The 27,467-nt window shown below is 35.0% G+C and overlaps 2 protein-coding genes across 4 annotated transcripts in view; one reads left to right on the top strand and one right to left on the bottom strand.

The window, feature by feature from the left end:
- LOC138691642 (protein furry-like) overlaps positions 1 to 27,467 on the top strand; it is a 124,075-nt gene that overhangs the window by 13,704 nt on the left and 82,904 nt on the right. The window lies entirely within an intron of this gene.
- The window catches only part of LOC138691641 (uncharacterized), a 315,534-nt gene that overhangs the window by 280,266 nt on the left and 7,801 nt on the right, over positions 1 to 27,467 (bottom strand). Inside the window, exons 3-4 of one of the 2 annotated variants that reach the window (XM_069813825.1) lie at positions 25,316 to 25,483; positions 8,490 to 8,725 (exon numbers count right to left, since the gene is read on the bottom strand). The exons of the other annotated variant lie outside the window; for it this stretch is intronic. Of the exons in view, the coding sequence (XP_069669926.1) occupies positions 8,567 to 8,725; positions 25,316 to 25,483 (327 nt within the window). The 3' untranslated portion in view covers positions 8,490 to 8,566. Of the gene's footprint in view, positions 1 to 8,489; positions 8,726 to 25,315; positions 25,484 to 27,467 lie in introns of those variants that run through there. 2 annotated transcript variants of the gene reach the window in all.

Genomic DNA, 27,467 nt, shown 5'->3' with positions numbered 1-27,467 from the left:
AATATTTTATAAAATTTTATGGTTTTAAAATATGATTGACAAGTTATCTCTGGTGGCCTTAGTTTTATTGTTTTATTTGTTCGTCTTGAACACCACCTAGTGTGGTAGAATTGCTCACTTTTATGATTCTGTAGAAATCACCTTATGTATACTGCATTTGTGTGCCTCGTTTTATCGTGACAACGCTTTTTAGTTCTTTTAGCACTCTGATTATTATATTATTTATGTATTTGTTACATTAAGAATTTTAGATAAGGGCGCAAATAGCCATAGTAGCTGACGCGCCCTTCTTAAACCCTACTACTACTACCACAGATTACTCAACATACCCATGAGCCAACAACACTACAATGAAGACGTGAACACAATCAAATACATAGCACAAGAAAACGGATACAATCCAAACATAATAGACAACATCATAAGAAAGACAAAACAAAAACTTAACAAACACAAAAACACGCAAAACACAACACAAACACAAGAAATACATCACACTAACATATGAAAACAAAAGCAACATAAGATCGCATCTTCATTCAGAAAGCAGAAATACAACATAACATACAGAACAGAAAACACACTACAAAGACATCTCAATACACAAAAAACACAAACAAATAAATACGACCACACAGGTGTATACAAACTCACATGTAATAGTTGCGACAAATTCTGCATTGGACTGACAGGCAGGTCATTCCAAACATGCTACAAAGAACACATTAAAGCAATAACTAGAGGACACAATACATCTACATATGCCGATCACATAACCAATGCTAACCATACATACAATAACATAAATGCGGACATGGAAATCCTACACATACAACCCAAGAACCAAAAACTCAACACACTAGAACAATGAAATATACAGACACACTAAAACACACCCTGATCAGATTCTCAATACACAGATCAATTTCAGTACACACACACTATTTGACTCCACTTTTCAACACCTTTCAACAATCAAACACACCCAAATAACAGGCAGAGAAGTTCGAGATGACGCTGAGATCTAGTAGTCTCTGAGGATTGTGATGAAGCACCGAAACAGCTGTAAGCCGCACAGACTTAAACGAGTAAGTCCGCCAGTTAATCAATTACTTAATGAAATAGAAACGAAATTCCTATATTGTAACTTCGTTTTCATGTCGGCCATTATACTGACATCACAAAACATAAATTACTAGGCTTTGACAATCCTGCAGAGATTCGTATATGCAAAGCATAACCTTAGTGTACGCTAGCGAGAAACTTTCATAATGTCACCAAGGTTACGTTGGTATTACAGAGGAAATAGCTGAAGTTGTGGGAAGGAAACTACCTCGGCAATTGTTTAACCCAATATCTATTGCAACTGGGTAACTGTATGCACCTGTAAGCAACACTTTCACTGTCCACACATATTCCATTGACTTCCACTATGCATCCCATAAGACAGTCTCAAAAGAATCTCTAGAACAGTCACTTATCTGTTGAGAGGTATATACAACATTATATTTGATGGTATACAGTAGAACTTCATTTATACGTTTTTATGGGAGTCAGAAGAAAAAAAAAACACATAAGTGAGAAAAAGAATAACTAAAATTACATTTAATAGTACCTGAAATAGCATTTGAAGACTGTGGGGGAGAACATTTAAGTCAATTTAGTAAAATTTTGACAAGAGAAATTTATAACTTCACAGTTTAGTCACCAACCTGAAAGTTAGAATTTATAAAAGAGATAAGTTACCAGTTGTGTATGGTTGTGAAACTTGGACTCTCATTTTGAGAGGCTAAGGGGCTAGAGCAGTATTTCCCAACCTTCGCGGCACTCTTGGGAATAACATTAAAAACTGGGGACACCCTTCCTTGAATTAAAAAAAAAACTGAAATTTAATATGTTCATTTATTGAAAGATGATATAATAAGTAACGTACATAATAACATAATACAGTAAACTTTACTACAATCACTGAGTAAAAATACATCAATAGAGTTTTGTTCGATTAATCATTAACTATGATCACTGAGTAAAAATACATCAATAGAGTTTTGTTCGATTAATCATTAACTATAATCACTGAGTAAAAATACATCAATAGAGTTTTGTTCGATTAATCGTTAACTATGATCACTGAGTAAAAATACAGCAATAGAGTTTTGTTCGATTAATCATTAACTATAATCACTGAGTAAAAATACATCAATAGAGTTTTGTTCGATTAATCATTAACTATAATCACTGAGTAAAAATACATCAATAGAGTTTTGTTCGATTAATCATTAACTATGATCACTGAGTAAAAATACATCAATAGAGTTTTGTTCGATTAATCATTAACTATAATCACTGAGTAAAAATACATCAATAGAGTTTTGTTCGATTAATCATTAACTATAATCACTGAGTAAAAATACATCAATAGAGTTTTGTTCGATTAATCATTAACTATGATAACTGAGTAAAAATACATCAATAGAGTTTTGTTCGATTAATCATTAACTATGATCACTGAGTAAAAATACATCAATAGAGTTTTGTTCGATTAATCATTAACTATAATCACTGAGTAAAAATACATCAATAGAGTTCTGTTCGATTAATCATTAACTATAATCACTGAGTAAAAATACAGCAATAGAGTTTTGTTCGATTAATCATTAACTATAATCACTGAGTAAAAATACAGCAATAGAGTTTTGTTCGATTAATCATTAACTATAATCACTGAGTAAAAATACATCAATAGAGTTTTGTTCGATTAATCATTAACTATAATCACTGAGTAAAAATACAGCAATTGAGTTTTGTTCGATTAATCATTAACTATAATCACTGAGTAAAAATACATCAATAGAGTTTTGTTCGATTAATCATTAACTATAATCACTGAGTAAAAATACAGCAATAGAGTTTTGTTCGATTAATCATTAACTATAATCACTGAGTAAAAATACATCAATAGAGTTTTGTTCGATTAATCATTAACTATAATCACTGAGTAAAAATACATCAATAGAGTTTTGTTCGATTAATCATTAACTATAATCACAGAGTAAAAATACAGCAATAGAGTTTTGTTCGATTAATCATTAACTATAATCACTGAGTAAAAATACATCAATAGAGTTTTGTTCGATTAATCATTAACTATAATCACTGAGTAAAAATACAGCAATAGAGTTTTGTTCGATTAATCATTAACTATAATCACTGAGTAAAAATACATCAATAGAGTTTTGTTCGATTAATCATTAACTATAATCACTGAGTAAAAATACAGCAATAGAGTTTTGTTCGATTAATCATTAACTATAATCACTGAGTAAAAATACATCAATAGAGTTTTGTTCGATTAATCATTAACTATAATCACTGAGTAAAAATACATCAATAGAGTTCTGTTCGATTAATCATTAACTATAATCACTGAGTAAAAATACAGCAATAGAGTTTTGTTCGATTAATCATTAATCATTAATGTGAAACTTGTGATTGATGCTTAGAGCACAGATACATGATATCGGACCTTTCAGTTGACAATGAAACACGCAAACCATCCTCAAGGTTATTCAGTTTATTTCTTGCTTTGCATTTTATTGTCACCATAGCACGAAGGCTTGCTCGCATAGTTATGATGTTGAAAAGGGCAAAAGTAAGTTAATTGCTTTCTTCATTAGGTTAGGATACTCCTTTCTCAGTCGAAGCCAAAAAGCAGCCACCGATACCTCACTCTTGGTGAACTTACTTTTATGAGTGTGGAATCAACGCAAATATCAATAAATTCATCTCATTTCTAAGCAATCAAATCTATTTCCTTCGTATTACCTACGAAATCAAATGATGGGACAAACCAATCGAGATTCATAGTGGAAATAGATGGAAAGTACATCTTGCAATCTTGATAAGTTATTACAAATGCAGTCTTTCAGCTTACCCAGATCTTTATCTTCTGCCAGATTAAGAAGAGATGGAAAGTTCGACAGATCTCCTTTCTGAACTGCAGACCTCCAAGAACTAAGTTTTCTTTTAAAACCTTTCATTTTATTGGTTGAGGAAATTACGAATTGAATGATGTCAAATATTTCACATATGCATCTGTCGTTTCACAGCTTTTCTGCATTCAAATGCATACTAGACAGTAGTAGACACTCATTCGCTTTCGAAACTTTGAGAATGCATCTTGTTGTTCACTGTAATTACAAACTAAATACGCAATAGACAATACATCTAAGCCCACATGTGTTGAATGGAATTTTCTAATAATTGATATGAAGTTAAATAAGGATAGGAAGTAATTCAGAGGGATGTGTGTAATATTCTCTTCTGCAGACTGTACTGTACAAGACGGAGCGGTGCTGCTACTCTGTGTATATCCTGGAGTGAGTTGGCTTTCTTTCACTGTACACATGCTCCAATGTCACAGGCCTAGTAATAATACATGGATCACTGTAATTGTGTAGGGGTTTAATTTAAGCATGTAAGTGGCAATTCTTTCTGTGAATTTTGAAATGTCTGTTTCCTCAGCACCCCAATGGAGAAATTTTTTCTTGATGTGTTCTAATCCTTCGTTTATTTCATCGAATTTTTCCCCCGTAAGAACTCTTGTGTCTGATAGCATGTTTCTTGTCGTTGAGAGATCATATTTGTCACACCTTTTTGACTCCTTTACCAACGTTTTCCTAACTGTAACAGTATCCCAACATACTTTCTTATGTATGTATGTATTTATTAACACTACAATTGGGTATACACCCGGTGGCAGTGATATATAATATACAATAATTACAATTACATGAAATAAAATAAATAAACGTAAATGAAATAAAATAAAATAAACGTAAATCTTTAAATAGTAAATGCAATAAACCTAGGACTATAAATAAAAACTATTCTAAAATAACGCCTACGATAAGCAAAAGTAAATGTAACTTATAAGTACTTCTATTTCACCCAACTATTACCAATTTAAATAATTACATATCACCTTAATTAATTACATACCAACTTAATTACATATCATCTTAATTAATTACTTATCACCTTAATTTATTTACATATCAATTAAATTACATAATATCTTAATTAATTACATATCAACTTAATTAATTATATATCAACTCAATTAGTTACATGACACAACTTAAATAATTACACTGCATCTCCAATTACATTTTCAGTCTAATCTTCTCAACCTTTCCTTAAATGTATTGATTTTAAGAGGACCACCCTGAAAGATTGCCGCAGGTAAGCTGTTCCAGTCTACTATTGTGCGGTTAACAAAGGAAAATTTTGCCACGTCCGTTCTTTGTTTTCTACATTTAAACTTCCTAATAAACTTCCTATGAATCGCTTTACCACTGTTCTGCACGAATTCGTTTTTATAGGTACAGATCATAAAAAAAAGTTTTTTTGGACTATACTTAGGTCATATCATAACTAATGATTGAATATTAATTGAATTGAGTTTATTGAAATACCAATTTTAATGCGGAACTGAGTAATACGTCAACTCACTATAAAACTCTGAGCCAATCTTGCTGATGTAGCTCAACGCCTCTGGGTGTCTGTTTCACCTCGTGATTACTCCTGAACTGTCACAGTAAAGAGCCGCCCTCTGACGGGCCCGAATGTTACTAACCGCTCTATGTAATTTATTCATCTATTAGAAAAGTGTGGGTTGACATCCACTGGAAAAAAGTCTGGACATATGTGCTCATGCTATAATCTAGAGTTGGGGTGTGACAGCGTTGTGCCGTCACAGGTCTGAACTGTGATAGCTCTTGAGAAATCAGTGTGGCAGATAATGGTGATTTGGTCACAGCGTGATTAGTTGTGTATCGCTCTTACAGCGAATTGGCATACCAGTAGGCCTACCTTACATAATGTGACAGAGCTGGGATACGATCTCACGACCGGCAGAAGGATTACAAGGTCGGCCGTGGTTCTGCGCAAGTGCGCGCGCATCTGCTTCCTGTAGCATGTGCTGTGGCGTAGAAAGGATGGGGGAGAGGAGAGAGAGTGACCGCGGCAGAGAGGGGAGATATCCAGATTATTCGAGAATGCCATCCTGACATCCGTGGAAATCTTTTAGGCATCTGTCGATTGTTCGGGAGATCGTACTGTCCAGAAACTATTTATAAAAAGAAGAGACGCGAGTGAACAGTAGTAGTGTTGTTATAGTCAGTGGAGAGCAAGCCAGCCAGTCTAGTGTAGCAGTGAAGCCAGCTTTGAGATCGAAGTTCGACTTGAGTTGTGTCCGTAACTGTAGAGCCGGAAGTCCTGAGTTTGAGTGCAGTGGACCGCAGTTGGGGGATCTGAGTTCGAAGTTCAGCGGATTGTCTCTGAAGGTCTGGGGTTCGAGATACTGTGAACTCTAGGGACTGAGCTAGAAGAACTAGCCAAGGCAAACGAGCTGTGAACTGAGAACTGACAGTTCTGATTTGTAAATAGTGCTTTGTGAACATTAGTTAAGATTAACAGTTCATTGTTGTTCTCAATAATCCAAGTAAATTGTCATTGTCGTCGGTGGAGCGCAATAGCGAATACTGTGTTACTGTGTGGAGTGGAAATCACATTGTTGATGGGAGTAGAATTAAATTGTAGAAAGTGACTATTATTGTTGCTTTAAATAAAAGTTACATTGTTGAGTTGGAATAAATCTACAATATCATCAAGCTAGAAGTAGTATTATGTAATAATTATGCGGGACAATGTACTGCTAGCGAAGAACCAATGACTTAAAATGAACAGCACGTTTGCATCCTAAGCTACTGCGGGGAAAGAAGCAAGTTTTACAGTTCTGTATCGTACATTTTTGAACTCATATCCGTTACCTGGATCCCCAATGTGTACTGAATACTTCACTCACCTTTCTGGCATCACTTAGGAAGTGGAAATGGCATTGCCATATAGATATATTTCTTTAACTTTTGTTCCAAGCTTATCTGCCTGCCCTTCCACTCGCCCACTTTTCAGATATCTGCCATGGGAGAGAGGGAAGGGATAATGCTGTTAGTTGCAACGTCACTTTTTGATTTTGTACATTCCATGTGCTTTATTAGAGATGTCAGAAGTTGCAACTTTCTTCGCAACCATTGCAATTTGTTTGCCATTCAAGTTAGTCTGAATCTTCTGACTTGGAGTTGTCTGGAGCTGTCACACGTGGTCACACAGCGCATAATCACAGTCGACATCAGTCGCTGTCATCGCTGTGAAACATATTGGGCGGAGATGGCGATTTTTCGGAGCTGTGATTTTATAACTATAGTCACAGTCAGAACGATTGACAAACCTATCACAGCTGAAAAATTACAAGTATTTTCATATCACACCCCACCACTGCGATTATCCCAATTTATCACACTCTCTTATGCTGTAATTACGGAATAACTTGATAATTATATTTGTTTTTTCCTCTGAAAGTATACTGCTCCGCCTTTTTATTAGAATGCATTTGAGTCTGAATAATGCAGAAAAACAGTACAACGTAGTCTTTTGTAACGAGAAACCAAGCCCTGCATACCGGTAAGCAATCATGTCACAAACACGTTCACGTCTGAGGATTTCTGACAAAGTAAATAGGCTATTACTGAACGCTTCGAAAACTGCACAGATATGAAGGATATTGCTGGAAAGTTCAAGGTAATACTTATTCATTCCTCCATTTATCCATTTATTTATATATATTTGAGTTATTTATTATTGAATGTTATAGGTAGATATATTCTAAAAAATGAAATTAATTTTTATTAATGTTCTATCAGATTCAGTTTTGACAATGAATTAACAACTCTTAAATACCCATTCCCATACGATCGATATTTACTGTCCATAATTTTCCTTGAATTTCAAGCTTTATCTAAACATGCTGCTTGCCAGTTGCAGGGGACTTGCTCCGCGTGTTATATCTAAGTGGGTAAACGTTGACTTTCTGCTATATAGATGCAGTAATGTACAACGGTTATACTCTGGAAGATTTAAGGTTTGAAGCTCTTGTGATGCTTGATGAGACTTCTATATTAGTGATAAAATAATGGGTGGAGACAGCAGTGATGGAATCGGTGAGTTGCACTACTGCTGACAACCTCGTTTGGCTTTGCTTCCTAGACTTTAGGCTTGTATATTCTGCCAGTTGTTCTTCTGTAGATATCTTGCCTCCATTGGTTCTTGAATAGATTGTTCCCAGCTTATTCCTGGCGTTGTCAGTCCAATATAATCTAGGAACATTGATTTTTTGTACTGGTGAAATCTAGGAGAAGAGAATCCTAATCAGGAGTCACTCTGTCCTTCAGGTTGTTTGTACGAAATGCTCAGAACTCACCCATAATAATACTCTTCTGTGATAGATTCTCACCCGTTCTGTGTATAAAAAATATGACAGGAAGTTCAGCAACTTGAACTGTAGCTGCTTTGTTGGCGTGCCTTCAGTTGTCAGAATGGCAGAAGGACAAAATGTCATATAGGCTATGAAAAATAAAGAACTGTTACAACTTATGCAAGGATATTTTATTCATGGCTGCTTCAAGCATTGCTACACATACATATATTTTGATTTCAATGACTTACGTTACACCGATTTATCCTTTTGCCTGTTGAAAGACATTTCGTTTTGGAAGCACATCACCCTGTCTTTACCTATGAAACCTTCATATTTCGCTATCCAGTATCCTGGCAGTAATGGTGCAGAGACGATAATCGGCTTGAGGTTATGAAATGCATACGATCCCTAGAAATTAACCATATTCCAAATGTGAATTTTAATGAATAGTAGTTACTTGCTGATTATACAATTATTACGAAGATGACATAATAAATTGTATACAATAACTGTAAACAAGGCTTCCCTTTCACACAACCAGGAATACAAATTTAAAAAAATTGAAATAAAAGAAATGAGTAAGAAAAGAAATAAAGTATTAATACAAATAAGAAAAAATAATTAAAAAATACAAATACAGAAATATAACAGGCACAAATGCGAAAAGTACAATTAATAATAAATTGTCTAATATACACTTATTTGATGACTAAGTAAGTAACCAAGCTTCTAATGCTAAGTAACTGATTGTAGAATTTTGAAGAGAAATAAAACATTCTTTCCTAAACTTTTACAACAAAGTTAGAAATTGTCCGTTGAAAGGGATTATAATGAATAACTACGTACACATTTTTAGTGTTTCAAATAAAAAATTCCTCCTTTTCTTCATTAGATAATGTTTGGATGTTGGAAAATTTATTTCATCCCCACATGAAATTGATGAAAAATGAAACTGTGGAATATCGACTTATCTACATTGTCACAACTCTTCTGTCTGTCGTAGCCCATCAAAATATTCCTTATGCTACAAATTACAGAATATTCGGGATTTTTCTTTAGAACTTGGACATCTTGGCCTTAACATTTTCAGTTGCAGATACTGCTGACACTTTATTTATCTTTTTCTGTTACTGTTCTATTATTTGGAAGGTGTTTTCTTTGACGATTCGAGAAGTTTAATAGTTGTAGACAGTCCTTTGAAGTATGCTTGCCCAAGAACTGGGTAGCATACAAGAAATGCTCTTAGAACGCAAATAGGCTACCAACGATACTTTCGTACTTGAATATATGGTCATTCAGGAAGTTCTCCCCCGCTTTATGGAGGTGATTCCTGAGGTTATTTGGATAATAAATTAACGGGATCACACTCATAATTACGGAGTTAAGTTAATTTGAAAACAGCAAAAAGAAAGTTTTATTTCAGGATTTCACAAACAAAAATGCAAAAAAAAAAAAATAATTAAAATACAAACAATTGATTGTTTATGTAACAGTCTCTTTCTTTTAGGGTGGATTTAAATCACATTTTCGAAAATGTCACCCTGAATCTCAGACAACAGTCCGCACAGGTGTGAACTGCACGTGTAGCATTTCACAGCTTCACATGTTTGTTCCAGAATGCGCTAAAGCAACTCTTCGGGTTTTGTACCTTAACCTGATACACGATGTCTTTCATCTTCTATCAAGAACATGCACGTACTTATGGCAACAAACATGCTTAGTGCTCCATTCACTGTGATGCCTTTCGAAAATGTGTTGAATCTCCGTAATTATGAATGTGATCCCATTAATTTATTTACATTTTTGGTTCCAAATAACCTCAGAAATCACCTTCATAAACCGGGACAGAACTTCGTGAATCACCCCAGTGGCGGCTCATAAACATTTAATGCCTAGTGCGATATAGGGCCTATAAGGATAAACAGTAACAATATTGACATTTATTATTATTACTAGCCGTACCCGTGCGCTCCGCTGCGCCCGTTAGAAATAAATATAAAGTAATTACATAATTAAAATAGGACATTTGATCAAGGGAACATTCGTGTTTGATAGAAGGATAAATCGTTTAATATGTTACTTAATTTAAATTGCATCCAAATAACTAAAATGCGATCATTTTGGTCCAAAGACACTCATTTGGTGCAATGTACAATTCCTTTAACATGTTTCTTAATTTTTATTACATGCAACCATAGTTTAATGAAGATTGACATCATTTAGATTTAATGTGTATATTTTATTTTACTTGTTATAGGTTTCCATTGAATTATGGTAATAACTTAATTTTAACCCTTGTTTTGTACGTATTCAGTAAATGGCGCTTGGCCCACTATGGTTCTAAACCCTTCAAATAACTTAAATTATATTATATTATATTACTAGCCGTACCCGTGTGCTCCGCTGCACCTGTTAGAAATAAATATAAAGTGATTACATAATTAAAATAGGACGTTTGATCCGGGGAACATTCGTGTTTGATAGAAGGATAAATCGTTTAATATGTTACTTAATTTAAATTGTATTTAAATTATTAAAATGGGATCATTTTGGTCCAGAGACACTCATTTGATGCAATGACAATTCCTTTATGTTTCTTATTTGTTATTACATGCAACCATAGTTTAATGAATGTACAAAATAGCCTATTAAGTTTTCTGTGTATAAGAAGTTATTTTAATCTTACCTGTCCTCGATTCACTCAGAAGTTACTGTAATAACATTATAGCATTATGTCCATCTAGAGAAACTACACTTTCCAATGATGAAATAATAATTAATTATACAAATCGGTTAATTTAACATCCGTTATTACTTCATAAGAAAGACAAAAACATTATCTGTAGGCTATCTTTCATAGCTTTCGATTGTTGCTGTCCAAGGCCCCTTATAGACGAAGTCATTTGTTCTTTAATTCATTACACGGCCTTAGATGGCAGTTATTTTAATTTTAAAACTCATTTATCTCATTAAATATCAGTCCTATCAAAATTTTTCAAGGAATAAAACTTATCGCAAATTATTTTTAAAGAAACTTTTGTTATGTAACATTTTTCACAAAAATCAATAATAAGCGAGATATTTCGATTTATTTAATTCAGGCCCCCCTTATAACTCCCCTTTTAAATAATGTATTTTGAATGCCATATAGCCTAAAATCTAAGTTACAACGAACTTAATTTATATTCCAATTTTCATCGATATCCGTTCAGCCATTATCGCGTGAAAAGGTAACAAACATACAGACAGACAGACAGACAGACATACAAACAAAAATTTCAAAAAAGCGATTTTCGGTTTCAGGGTGGTTAATTATATATGTTAGGACCAATTATTTTTGGAAAATCGAAAATTACCAGAAAATTTCGGCTACAGATTTATTATTAGTATAGATTGTTATTATTATTATTATTATTATTATTATTATTATTATTATTATTATTATTACGGGCTTATCGGTTAATAGACAGGCTTCCCATTAATAATGTAACGTAATAGTAGGACGAATTGAAACATCAGTCGTATGGTCAATAATGATATAAACATAGTCTTTAATCATTAGTTCTTTTTTATTTCTACATGATACACTTTTAACATGCAAACAAGCAACTTGTTTGGAATCATTTTAGACGTACTCTTAAATGATGCTGTTGATTTGGTTACGTGCTCTTTTAACTTTTTAAGTCTTTATCTAACTCAGAACTGAGGTGAGCTAATTCACGAAACACGCCCCTGTATTCTGAGTCGTCGGATTGATCGTGCCTTCTTAATGCTAAATCTACTGCCGCATAAAATTTTATACAATTTATTATTAAATTTAGGACATAGGTCTACTTGTTTTCCTCAACTTTCTCGAGTTTTGCACTCGCGAGTCTGTAGTGTAGGCTAAGTTTAACTAAATTTCAATATTCACTTTAACGAGCATAGACAAACTGAAGACGTTGCTTATATGAATCTTTCATTTTTTATGAGATTTATTTTATCCCTTAGACCTAAGTGTAGTAAATCTGTAACACCCAATGTTTAACTATAGTCCTGTCACTCTAATTTCCGGCAGCCAATCGCGTTGCAGGTCGGCTGCATTTCAACGTGTTCGTCCTGTGATTCGCTGATTCATTTCTTAAGGCTCGATAAATACTTAATATAATCGCCCGCCATTTTAGCTCTTTAGTTGGCGTTCGCAGAAAGCACACGAAGACGTTATTTGCCGCTCAATTATTTGCTGAATTACATTGCGTTTGCTTTATTATCATAGGATTTACGACATGATAATGTTTAACGGTGTTGCAAATAGATTCCTCGCATGGTAGCTCGGCAACGTAAGAACAAAAATAGCGAATGATACTACCTACCTAGATTTTATAGAGCCTTCACTTTCTAAGACGTAAGCAAAGAGGCGGAGTCACGCCGGAAATAACAGCGTCGGGACTTACAGTGATGTTCGTTCACCTCGGAACAGAACACACGGGAACAGCAGAATGCATTCTCCATATCTCATCCACACAACTAGGTGTTTTTTTATAATAAACATTCAAGTTGAATTTGCCAGATCTGTTAACTTTAGCACTTTGCCGTTTTTGGTAAATATTTAAATGCGATGTAAGCCAATTATTTAACATGAAGTAAGTTTTGAATGTTAATATTGAAAGCGGAGGTTTTAATAAAGTGATAACTGAATTAATTTCTTCACAACATGTAACAATACGATAACATTTCACGGGTTTACAGTTTCGCACTACAGTTAGAAATATACTGAAAGAAAAGCATTCTTAAACAGAGTATTTTAAGAAACCGAAAGGGATTTTGTCTTATTTTTGCATCCTTTCCTCTAAGAAACTTATTCTGACAAAGCGGGAGGACAGACAAGAGTGCGAGGAGTAAGGAATTGAGATAGTAAAAGGGGTTGTATACAGCAGTGGCGTATGCTGAACCTGGAGTTTGGGTGTTCTGTTAAAAAATATATAGTTGGTCTATCTCGCACAATTATTATAGGCCTAAGTGAAATATCGGGTCAACATTAACTGCCATTTTTAATATATAATTTAGTATTATTTATTAATAATGACTATGGGGCGGATGTTGATGACCTAAAAATCTACTTAAAATGATCATTAAAATGCCCTTAAACTAAAGGAAAAATGGCACAAAATTAAAAGAAAATGACATATAAATATTATTCAAAGTACTCGCACCACAACTTCTTAAAAATTAATCACCTTGTTTCAATGACTGCCCTGCAAATGCCGGAGAAAGGAGGCAACTACAAATAACGTTATTCAAAATTGCATTATTTATGATCAAACAATAACCATGGCCAGCAAAATAACCTGTTTGAAGTTCCACAACCCACTAACCATTCTACATTTTCATATTGTGAAATAGAAAAATAATAATAATAATAATAATAATAATAATAATAATAATAATAATAATGATTTATTTTAGCTGGCAGAGTTAAGGCCGTAAGGCCTTCTCTTCCACTCAACCAGCAAAAAGTGTATATACATATGCATGAACTTACAAAGAATCCAACAATTTGATTTAGATGAGAGTTACATGTATACAAAAGTTATTTACAAATTAAACAACAAAATACTATGAACTATTAATTAAACACTGAAATAAACTGTGTAGCAGAATTAAACTAAAATACATAGAATGTTAATATATTTCAAATAATATTAGGTAATAGAAAGAGATTATTACGAGACAATTAAAATACAGCACAATCAGGATGATGTCTAAAGAAAAAAGTAACAATGTAGTCAGTGATAGTTTAAATCAGTATGATTGGAGTGAAATGCTAATAAGGTTATCTTTTAAGCTGTTCTTAAAGGTGTTTATTGTCTTGCAGCCCCTAATACTTTGTGACAAGGAATTCCATTGACGCGAGGTGGATATTGTAAAAGATGATGAATAACAAGATGTTCTATGAAGAGGTATACTTAGCGTGCCACAGATAAGTGATCTGGTATTTACGTCGTGGTTAGAGTATAGATAAGAGAAACGAGACGAAAGGTAATTTGGTGTTGAAGTGTGCAGAATTCGAAAGAGTAAAGACAAAGAGTGTAAAGTTCTACGTTCTTTAAGTCGGAGCCACGAGAGACTTGCGAAGGATGGTGATATGTGATCATACCGTCGGATGTTGCACACGTATCTGACGCACATATTCTGAGCTCGCTGTAACTTGACTGACAATTCAGAACTTAGGTCACTTAACAAAACGTCACAATAATCGAAGTGCGGCGTTACTAGGGTTTGCACTAGGGTAAGTTTTAGTTGCTGGGGCAAGAAGTTTCTCAAGCGACTCAAACAGTGAATGGAGGAACAGATTTTTTTTATCGTTTCTTTAACTTGAAAATTCCAACTTAGATTATTATCAAAAAAGAAGCCAAGATTTTTTACGACAGATGAATAAGGGATTAGCGTGTTGTTAAGGGTGACAACTGAAAGATTACTGTTATTAAGGGAGTTAACTAAACGCTTATGTCCAATAATTATGGCTTGAGTCTTACTTGGATTAAGTGCGAGTCCGAAATTGGCCGCCCAAGTGGAGACAGTGGCTAGGTCACAATTTAACTTGTCAATCGATTCATTGATCGTATTGGGTCTGGAATGTATGTAAAGTTGTAGGTCGTCGGCATAGAGGTGATATCGGCAATACTGTAAGTTCTTTGATACGTCATTAATGTAGATAGAGAAAAGTAGTGGTCCTAATACGGAGCCCTGCGGCACTCCCGCCTTTGTGCATCTCCATTGGGAGAATTGATTATCAAGTGAAACACACTGTTGGCGGTCACGTAGGTAGGAGTCCATCCAGCTCAAGGTATTGTCTGACAGGTGCAAAGCCTTCATCTTTGCAAGAAGCAAGTCGATATCAACAGAACCAAAGGCATGTCTAGTGTATTGTTCGCTTTTTGTTTTATATTGTTGCACTGAATTCGGAAGTGGCGGGGTAGGTCTACCCTTATTTATTTTTTATTTTAGTTGGTTATTTAACGACGCTGTATCAACTACTAGGTTATTTAGCGTCGATGAGATTGGTGATAGCGAGATGATATTTGGCGAGATGAGGCCGAGGATTCGCCATAGATTACCTTGCATTCGCATTACGGTTGGGGAAAACCTCGAAAAAAACCCAACCAGGTAATCAGCCCAAGAGGGGATCGAACCCGCGCCCGAACGCAACTTCAGACGGCAGGCAAACGCCTTAACCGACTGAGCCACGCCGGTGGCTGGTCTACCCTTAGTCACTAGATGTAATTTCTCCCCTAGTGGGCGAGAAGAGAATGGCTTTTGCAAAAGATCTTTTACAGTGTACATTTCCAAGTGCTATTATCATTAAATAAGTAATTTAAATTGTTCACCTGCGCTGGCACATAGCTATGAACCCCAGTAAAACCTAAACACAGTAAATTCACTAACACAAACAGTAAACACACACGTCAAACACAATATTTTGTAATGCTACAGTTGACAAGTTGAGCTGCCTGTATACAGGACGACCTGCGAGCTTGAGAGAAGCGAGTATCCCCACCATGCCACCTTTCGCGCGGAGAGAATTATAGCAGTAACTCTCAGCAGGGGATGTTCTTTTGTACGGACAGGACAACAACACCAGAACTCATCCCACTTCGCCAGGCAGAGCGTACGTTATAAAACGAAAGCCGTTCTGGGGATGGTGTGCACATTCAACCATCAGGCATTTAAAATATTTAAATGGTAATGAATTAAAATTAGTCTTGAACTATATACGTTAACTTCCAATGATATTACCACGCATTTAAACTGTGATAAATTAAAATTATTATTGTTGCATTATATATAACAACTTAAAATAAAAAATGAGATTACCGAATTTACAGGGTGTCCAGCGCACACCTTGAACATCTGCAATATACGCCCCTGGTATACAGATATCCAACCGTTTAAAAACGAGAGCGGTAAACTGTTGCCTGGCACATTTCAGATGCTTGGAATGGACGGGTGAAGATGAACGTTGCGCGCGCACCCCATTATATTTCTTATGGGATGTAGTGCCTGGCTCAGATCCATGCTGCAAACACTGGTTACAGCGAGGTTGGCGGCAACGATATTGCGGTAGAGTTTGCAAGTCAAGCGTACCAACTTATTTCTCTCTGGATTTGCGCGGAAAATATGAATTCTCCTTTTCTCTCTCGTGTTCTGGTAGTGCCATGGCACGATGGCACTGCCTCTAAAGCCGCCCCTGAATCACCCTGTATATGTTTCAGAAGTAAATGTAATAACTTCGCAGCATGTTGTTGAGCTTATAATCTGTACACAGCTAACATGTTTCCACTGGATCGGTGAACAAACACTTGACTTTATTCATGACATAATCTCTTTCATTGGACTCAAAGTGAAGGTGAGGGAGGAAAAACAATTACAAGGTACGGGAGCACGCGTCTTTCGAAAAGAATTTTCGTTTATGGGAAGAATCTATGGTTGCTCCAAGGAGATTGGTCATTTGTTTTACTCTGTGTTTTGCCGTTTCATTGAAGGAATCTAGAGAATTTTTTTTTAAGGAAAAACCGAAAGTAGTCGTACCCTAACATGTAGTATATAAGAGCGGGGGGCGGAAAATTTCGTATAGCTCGATCCGTAATATGACCCTCTAGCTTCTAGCAGCAAGGCAGAGTTGTTATATAGGTGTAACCGGGATTCCAATTCAGGACGTCGTCCAATTTCTTCCTTACTGATTCCCAAAAATTTTCAGGCACACATTTTAACTTCTATAACTCCCCAATAACAGCTAAGGAATCGTGTATACAGCTTGTTGAAGATTCTAATTCTGTAATTTTTCCTGCTGTAAATGTGGATGTTGTATCTATGCAATATCGCTCTTCAAACTTTCTTCATGCATCAGTTTCTTCACAGACAGAACACACGCAGTATCATTAGAAAATTCAGCCACAACTTCTTCGAAGGCTTCAAGATGCTCACTATAGAGTCATTCCACGTCAAATCGCACAAAATTATACAAATTTTGACCTTCATATTTCTGATTGCGTTTATACTTTTTTTACCAACTCTATGGGTCTAATAAACCAACAAGTGTACTTTTATTTCCTCCTAAGTCCACATGTTTTTAAAATATTGCATGTTAAAATTCGTTAAAAATATCGCACAATCCAACATTTAAAGCGTCATATTTTCGAGGATATTTATGTTAAATTTTTTTTGAAAAATGCATTTAAAAGCTTAAAGTACTATCGTTTGTTAAATATTTACTAACTAATTTTAATATAATTATTACAAATATTTTTTTTATGATTCAATTTTTAAAAGTTAGATATCAATGTGAAATAGCCGTATTAAAAATCTAAAAAAAATGCCTACTAGGTGCACTGAAGTATTCTTAATAATTCAAGAAAAAATCACAATGGGATCTCCAATAGTTTAATGGAAATTTAATTATTTACGACGCAATGTGTAGCGGTCGGCGCAGCAGCAGTGGACGAGAGGCGTTGAAGCGCGCTGGGAGGTTTATCGGCGCTGGATGATTGACTGAACGTTGCAAGATTACACACAGTAGGGATCAAGTCACTCGAGAAAACACTGCTAATTTACTTATTATGATATCCTCAAATATTTGTATGTTATGCTTTTTAAACGTTTGTTTTCATTCACACTACACTTTAAATTTTCATTCGCCTACCTTCTTTCTTGAAAGAAAATTGTTTTACTAGGCCTAAATCTTCAGTTTTTGACAACGGAATAAAAGAATGTAATTTTAATGTACCAATGGACAAAATATAAATGACACTTTAGAAATGTTTTTTTGTGACCAATCAAAGAGTTTTTTTTGTTGATGTTGTTTTATAGGATCTTGTATAGGCTGCTCTCGTTGCAAGTCTTTTAACAGTTCCTCCAATGCCACCACATGGACTTTTACCATGCGACGTTGCAAAGAAGTGTCATTCAGCACTAATTCCATAATCGTCTTCATGTAAGCAATTGTTTTTAAAATTCTTTTTGTTTTTGTATTGTTAACTTGATCCATCGGAAAAGTAAATGATTTTTTTCATATCGTTGAATTCTTGCTTTAAGAAGTTGATTGCTTCGGATTGAAAACAATGAAAGGAATCGGTGTCATGTTTCATGCTTTCTGAGATGACGACAATATTTTTGTGACGAATTTCTGTATCTTCTTTGAAATATACTGCGAAAGGATGTACTGTGGCTTGGCATTTTTTCCAATGCTCACCTTGTACTCAATCTTGTATTACAAATGAATAATTTTCAGAAAAGTCTGCAATAGGCCTAACTATGTAATTTTCAGGTTGTACATTTTTTTTTTTTTTTTGCATTCCGTCAAAAATAAAATATGGCGACTTTTGAAGGGATGACGATGCATCTTCTACATGAAAAACTTTACTTGCTTGGTAGCCTTATATTTTTTAAACTTTTCACGGGGGTATCGTTTTCGTTGTAGTTTTCTTTTCCTAATAGGAGATTCTATTGACATCAAACTCTTGTTTAATTCCTCAATATTGGTGATTTCTAGCGCTATATCCATAGATCTGCTAGAATAAGAACTGGGATAATCACTCTCTCTGCTCGCACTTTTATTTGATTCATGTTTACTAATATCACAAGAACTACCGGCTTCACATATAATTTCATCTGACCTATCTGGAAGTTGATAGATTTTTTACGGAACGAATCACATATTCGCACATTCAAAGACTCCTTTAAATTGAGCTTTATCAATAAATCGCGACTTATGCGTCTTAGTGTTTTCTTTTTAAAAGCGTGATTAGAAAGGTCAAATGGATTTAAACACTTGTTATATATTACGCGTTCTTTACCGTCACTGATGTTGTATAGAAGTCACGTCACTCCGTGAAATTCAAACCCTGACTGATTATTTTTCTCTTCTATATTTTGTCTCCTGCCATCTGTTTACTGCCATAAAGTTTACTGCCTTACCCAGCCTTGCTATCTTTAAACACTTCGCTATATTACAGTATAAACATACAGCATTGTGAAGGGCTCCTCCTCTTAGATAAATTTAGGTATTTACTGTTCCTTAAGCTATTGATCATTTGATGAATGAATGCATTTCTTTCGTAGTGTTGCGAGATCAGATATTACATGCAACGGGGGATTTCGTAAAAATTGCCGCCGACAGCCTTCTAGTCTATCTATGGCTGCAAGTAGTACATTAGCTGGGAATCGCTAGCGCGTGCATGCCTCCGGAAAATAAATTGTTACAAATGTATGTGTGGAGATCCCACATTTCTAAATGCAGTAGTTTACAGATAATACATCAGGGAACGAGTCTATAATTTTTTCAGATTTTTAACTTGGCTATTTAATATAGTAATTATGCTTTGAAAAAGAAATGATTAAAAAAATACGCCAAATTTTAAATTTATTAGTGATAGGCTAAAGTAATAAAAAGTGTTGTATTTAGTCTTTAAAATGCGCCAAACCGCAAATCTCAATTATTTGTAGACACAGAGTTCCAAGTGAGTTTATGTAACAATGCGCGCATAATTTGCGTAATTTCAGATAGTCATAACTACAGAAATAATTAATAATTGTGAAAATAAAACAATACGGGTCTCTTTATTTGATGTCTGGAATTCATGAAAAAAAATTCGACCATTTCCGAGAAGGTAGTGTTCTATGGCTGTGCGATTTGACGTGGAATGACTCTATAGTACTTTACTGCCCGAAGTCACGTACCCCATCGTGTGAGTACCGGCTGAGGTGGCAGTGAAATACTCGGTAGTTTCGTTTTAAAAGCTAGATTCTAGAAGGACATTTACAAAATATATTCATTTCATATTAGAGATAAGACTTCATTTTTGGAAATTCATTTCTGAAATGCTTAGCTATTCGGTTTAAGGCATGTGTGAGACATGTAATCTGGATAGAAAACTTTCAAAAGTGGTGCCGCAACAAGCAAATCGTCGGCTTACTTATAAAATCCCTAAAGTCCAATTTTTTCTCGATGTCGAAATCTGTCTGTATTTTCAAAATGCGTCTATAATAACATCTCGTATGTCTGCAAATATTCATATATTTTATAAATAACAAATGTATAACAGTTGTTAGTGGGATATAAAAGAATAAGAAGTTACTTTGCTTCACGGTAATTACCTCAAATGTAACTACATTTTTCCAAAGTGAGCCAGTGATAGGCCTATATGAAGCTTCATCTGTACGTAAGTTGAAATCAATACTACTATGAAATCTGCATCGACATGGGAAACTATTAATAATGGAATTCCTCAAGGATCAATATTAGGTCCCCTACTTTTTCTAGTGTATATAAATGATCTTGCCCCCCCCCCCCTAATAAAAGATATATGTCATCCCATATTATTTGCAGATGACACAAGTATAGTAATTACAGCCAATAACTCCAACACATTCCAATCTTCAACGGAGGAAATTCTCTTCAAAATATGTGACTGGTTCTCAGTCAATAAATTAGTATTAAATTGTAACAAAACTAACATAATTCAATTTAAATCCTGTCTAAATTCAACGTCGCAAATTTCTAGCGCAATAATTAATAATAGATCCCTATTAGAAACAACAACAACCAAATTTCTTGGCTTAAAAATCGATAATGTGTTAAATTGGAAAAATCATATTAAAGAAATTACCCCCAAACTAAATTCAGCTTGTTTTGCTATTAGATCTATGCAAAAGATAGTAAATATCAATACCTCAAAAACAATATACTTTGCATACTTCCACTCGGTAATGAGTTTTGGAATAATATTCTGGGGAAATTCCACAGATAGTAACAATATATTTCTATTACAAAAAAGAGTAATTAGAATAATAGTAGGTGCCAAATCTAGGGAATCGTGTAGGGCTATTTTCAAAAAACTACAAATAATGCCCATGGCTTGTCAGTATATCTTTTCATTAATAATCTTCCTCGTATGTAATCGTGAAAACTTTGTAACTAATTCAACAGTTCATAGCATAAATACACGTCAAAAAATAACTTTCATACTCCATCGGCAAGTCTATCGTGCTATCAAAAAGGAGTGCGTTATATGGCAGTAAAAATTTTTAATAGCCTCCCTATCGACATAAAAAATGAAACTCAAAACATAAAATTATTTAGGGCCAAATTAAAGAAGTACCTAATTTCTTACGCCTTCTATTCTGTAGGTGAATTCATGACATTCAATAACACTTCATGAAATTGATACTAAAACTTTGTGTTGTACTAGTAGACTATATTGTAAATCTCGTCTATATATATATATTTTTTTTTTTCATCTAGACTGTAACTATAAATTAAGATTTTATAATAGTATTAAGTTTTTTGAATTGTTCCATATTCTAGCTGTAAGCATGTATGAATACCATGGAATGTTAATAAATACAATACAATATAATACGTAGTAGGAGAATAGTATCATCCACACTTTTGGATGTTAACTGTTCGAACATTTGTTTACGAAATAAGCAATTTGTTGTGCATGTGTTGTGGTTTCGAGAAAACAAAATATGCACGTGAAGTCTGTTCTAATTCAGGGTTCAATTAATGTGCAAACGTACGAGAGCATCTGTTGCCTCATCGATGGACAACCAAATACAAGCATTACCAATATTAATTCGTATTTCTACAAGTGTGGCATTATATGTGGATACCGAATAGTATTTTTTCTTGCAATGTTGATTCAGAAGGAATACTTTGATGCAGTATGATTCTAAGAATCGTCTCTCTCGGCATCGTACTTGAAAGCTTGCACTGTAGTGGGAACAAATTTTGCTTTACGCTGTACAAGAAGAGAACAAAATACAAAAATGCAGTCACTGTAACCAATCAACTAAATTGGAAATTCCCTTTAGTTAATGCAAATTTACCCTACATGTAGAAAATGTTTCCTCCATATGCACTTTTAGACAGAATAGTACCACAGTCTAATACATAGTATTATTGTATTAGACTGTGATAGTACATAAGGGTACGTACAAGGCGGACGGAGTCTGGTTCGATACCGAGTTGGTCGCTCGTAACCTAGTTGGTCGTTGGACAGAAAGTGCGGGTGTACAAGCCTGGCTGATTACGGTACCGTGTTGGTCGCTCGTAAGCTAGCTCGTGGACGGGCAGAAGGTCGGAGCGATGAGAACGAAGTTTGTTTGCGCCTGCTAGTCAGTGTAGCTGAACTTACTCTGCTTTTTCAGAATTGTCTTTAAAAACAACAACAATTTATAAAAGTTCCAGGATGGATTGTATTGGTCTTGAGGTTCTCCTAAACCTACCTTAGATATTTGGGTATTTTCAGTGAGGAAATAACCACGTAAATAATTCCACTTTTCTGGAAAGCGTCATAATAAGACCCTTTCTTTAAATCCCATATAGTTCATTCTGATACACATAGAGCATTGATAAAATAATATGTATTAATTGTCAGAAGGTCAATACCGGTAATTATATCGTTTTTGAAATCGCCACTTTCTGTAAAATATCAATTCTTCATTTACAAAGTTACTTATTATTGGTATCCTTTTCACACCACCTCATTCTAGTGCCGAGATCAAGAAAGCTTGGGCTCTCTCTCCATGCCCCCGAAATGCCTTTATGGCATGTGAAGGAACTACTTTTACCTTTATTAGTATCCATTTCAAATCCTACTTCATTTCACAATAAAATATGGGCTTTGATGGTCGGGTTGAGCCTGATTTGGAAAATTTGTAAACATTGATTATCCTACCGAAAAATTGTTTTTAGAATATAAAGTCTTGAAAATACATCAAATTTATATTAATGCATTATTAAATTTTATATATAAAAATCACACATATTTCAGATCATATAGCCACAAACAAAACCAAAAACATGAACACAATACGTTTGTTGGAACCCAAGTGTTTAACGAGCACTGCTTTCAACCAAAGTACTAATAGAATTTATAACAAATTAATAAAGAAATACGCAAATTTATTTATTTCCAACAGTTTAAAATTTAGAAAATGTATGTAAGCAGTTTGTTATGAGTAATGATTAATTTTTAGATGTTATTATGTTGTAATTTATGCGTCTACATTTATTATGTATCGAATCGTACCCAGAGCACGAGAACACTTTCTTTTAGAGGAGTGCTAGAATGTTGTAAATTTACAATTTCTTTGTATTGTATTTTTCTGTCAATAAACATTATTATTATTATCATTATTATTATTACTATTATTATTAGTATTATTTGAAATTAATCTTTCCCAATCCATTATATGCGTCGAAATGACGAGCAGTAGACGTTTAGCACGTGGAGAAGTTCTACGAACGCATGCGTAAAGACATTTAGGTGGCTGGTAGCTGAAAGAATAAGATGATTCATTCTACGAGCTACCAACGGACAAACAGACTACGTAGCAGTCTACCGACCAGGCCTCATCTTGCACGTCTCCATTTCTTAACGTTCGGGTATTCCTTCCGACTAGTCAGACTAGCAACTACCAACCAGGCTCCGTCTTGCAGGTACCCTAACGGCCAAATAGGTAATCTTATGTTAAGCAGTATAAAACTTCGCTAAATTGCCCCTATACATGTGGCATATAAATATTTTTATTATTTTTTTTTTTTTGCAGACACAGGAAAAAATTGGCATTTGCTTGAACACCCGAGGTCTAGTTATTGCTGATGAAAATAATAACTATGTATGTATTTATTCACACTGCAATGGGTACATACCCGGTGGCAGTGGTAACTAATTACACTCAGTAATGACAATAATAAACTTATTAATTAAAAATACAATTAATAATAATACTAATAATTAATACTAATAATAATAATAATAATAACAACAACAACAGGGAATATACTAAATTAAATGAAACGATCACTTAAAATAACATTTGAAATATTCTAATTTGTATCTTAAAACTAGGATCGAACTAAAACCCACGAGTATATGTTCATATCTGCACAAGTACCTTTCAACATTACACTCATTTCGCTGTCAACTCACTCACTGCACTGGAACTACGACACATTTCACTGATTCTATCCTGATTTCACTAACACTTCAAAAACATTTCACTGTTCAAATTCTTTGCACTGCCACTATAAACTATAAAGCTTCACTGACAGGAACACGTTTCACTTACACAGCACACTTCACTGACACGACATACTTCTTCACTGATACAACACACTTCACTGACACAACATAATTCTTCACTGATACAACACTTCAATAACAACATATCATTTACAGCTTTTAAATACTGTGTATAATTACCGTCTATTAGAAGGTCCTTAGCCTATTTTGGTTGTTGGTAAAGCCTTTAGTAAGTCTGCAGGTAAAGCATTCCAGTCCCTGATAGTACGATTGAGAAAAGAAAACTTTCCAGTGTCCGTCCTCTGCCTTCTTTCCCTCAATTTATAAGAGTGGTCGTTCCTTGAAGAGTAATTTGGCGGCTGCAACCTATTTTTTATTTCTCTCCAGGCAGGTTCACCTCTGTATGTTTTGAACAGTGCGCATAATCGAATTCGCGTTCTCCTGTCCGTGAGTGTGTCCCATTTTAATGGTGAATTTTTCCGACAACACTTAAGAGCCCGTTTTTTAATCTTTTCCAGTGTCTTAATATGTTCTAATCTGTAAGGATCCCAACATGCAGCACCATATTCCTATATAAAGTGTCATTGCATGATATTATTATGAGAGCTTTTATGAACTTTCGACTCTTGCTGATTGCTTCAAATCCATCACTGATGCAGACTGCCTTGCTGTGCGTTTGTTTGTAAGGCAGTGTAAGCAAAGAGGATGTGGCCGTGGGTTACACCATTCCCTTTCACTTCCCCTTTCTTCCCAAGGCTACTAAGGTCCTAGTAAGATCGCCTAGAATTTCCCAAGGCGAGTCGTGAAAGTCAAGACATCGATTTGTGAAAGGTTTAATTTGGAAACGGTTATTTATAGTGCAAGAACTTAACCTATTATTCTGTAATTCTGTTTTGCTTTATAGTATAAAAAATGCTGATAATATACTTACTGGTGGCACTGGACATTTCGGTGTGAAGTTCTCCAGGTGGTGTACAAGCCCTGACCATACTTTGTCCTCTTCCGCCAGATGTTCGCACAGGTCAAATATTGATGGTGGAAATTCTTCACAGTTTCCTCTCTCAAATTTACTGTTGCATCGAGTTAGTATCTCCTGTAACTGAAGGAAGCAATGTTTTTAACCGTTACATTCATTATCATTATCTCGATTTTATTGCCATCAATATTGGCACCCCTAGGAATGGCGGTGCGACTTCCATACTTATTGGTCACTCGTCCCATAAAGAAACACTGATAATTTAATACAGAAAATAGCCGTAAACAAGTCATAACTTAGTAAAAACTTTGAGCAAAGGGAATAGTGTCTTGCTACAGAGGAGGTATTAACGTCCTCCTCATGACCTCTGTTTCACTAGGATGACAGTTTTTCAGACGGCAGGTGACAAGTGAATGATCGACTTCTTATTCATAAAATATATCTTTTATCACAAAATCAGCTGCTTGTTTATTGAAATAGCATGGCAATTTTTAAACTTTCTGTTGCATAAAACATTTTACACGACAGACACAATTTGACAAATTGACGGCCCAGCTCAAAAGGATAACAATTTAAAATTTAAAATTTTGAGAAACCTGCAGTTTGAAGTTTCATGTTGCCATGAAAAATCCAAGTAACACACTCTAATTAAAAATTATAGTCCATACAAGGTGGAGCAAAATGTATGGTACAAAAAGAACAATGATTTATAGAAGAATGTTTGCATACTTAAAAATGCAGTTTATTTGCAAACAATGTACACATTTTGTCACTTACTTTAGTGGCAACAGATGCTAATTTTAAAAAATTGAATCCGCTAAATGGCTTCCTTCATTCACTTCACAATTATGTAATTCACTCAGGAAACTATCCATGACACGTGCCAGCATGTCGCGCGGAATGGCTGCAATTTCATCATGGATGGAAGCCTGTAATTCCGCAATTCTTTCCTTCCAAGTGGAATAGATATAGATAGAAAGAAATCTGAAAGTGATAAGTCGGGGATCTGGAGGGGTAGTGTATGTCGTCAAAACGAGAAATGTGTTGGCCCGGAAACAGGTATCGCAATCTTTTCATGCTGATATTGGCTGTGTGGGCAGCAGTTCCATCTTGTTGGAACCATGTGTCAAGATATCCTATCCTTTTTAATTCAGGTACCAGAAAGGTGTTGAGCATTTGAAGATATCGTTCTGAGTTAACAGTAACGGTTCTACCCTGGCGATTTTCGAAAAAAGTATGGGCCAATGTGGCAATGCCGCACCACACTGTAACTTTAGGGCTTTGCAGTGGAGTTACATAAAGCAACTGAGGGTTGGTGTCCGACCAGTATAGGAAGTTTTGCTTGTTGACAAATCCTGTTTAATGGAAATGTGCAAATTAGCCATACGCCCTAGTATTGCTGTCCTCAGCAATCATTTCTTGAAGTTGCGCACAGAATGCTATTCTCATCTGCGGATGAATAGGGCGTAACTCATGAACAACTTGCAACTTATAAGGATGAAATTTCAAATCTGCTTTCAATATCCGGTGAAGCGATCGCCGGCTGATTTGCATTGTCAGCGAATGTCGAGGGCTGAACTCTGTGGATTTCGCTGCATTTCTGCTCGAACACGATTGACATTCTCAGGCATTCGGACTTTTCTTGGCCTACCTGACGATTTCTTGTTTTCCACTTTTCCGTGTTCCTTTCTAGACTGGGCCCATCGCACAAATTGTCCCTCTAACTTTAATGGGTGACGACACTGCCATGTTGAATTGATTTATGGGAAGAAATTTGCTAGAGCATGACAGTGCCACTCAGTGGAATAGAGAGGAGAACGAAATCCGTATGAGATGGGTAGAAATGTTCCAGCATTCTCCTTTGAACAATTGTCATTCAGAAGCATCACTAAATTGTACAATTTGGCTTATCCCCGACTAGAACAAATGCTCCTATGCAAAAGATACGGTATTTTGCCAAAATTAACAAAATATGGACATCGAAAAAACAGAATTGAAGGTTGACACAATGAAGTTATTCCTACAGTCTATACAAAACTGGAAAAGTATTGACAGTTCAGCGGCTTCGAGGCATTACCATAGCAACCGCTCTAACTAGCCAATCATA

This window comes from Periplaneta americana, chromosome 16 (genome assembly GCF_040183065.1).
Source record: "Periplaneta americana isolate PAMFEO1 chromosome 16, P.americana_PAMFEO1_priV1, whole genome shotgun sequence".
NCBI lineage: Eukaryota > Metazoa > Arthropoda > Insecta > Blattodea > Blattidae > Periplaneta > Periplaneta americana.
This window is presented reverse-complemented; position numbering and strand designations above follow the sequence as displayed.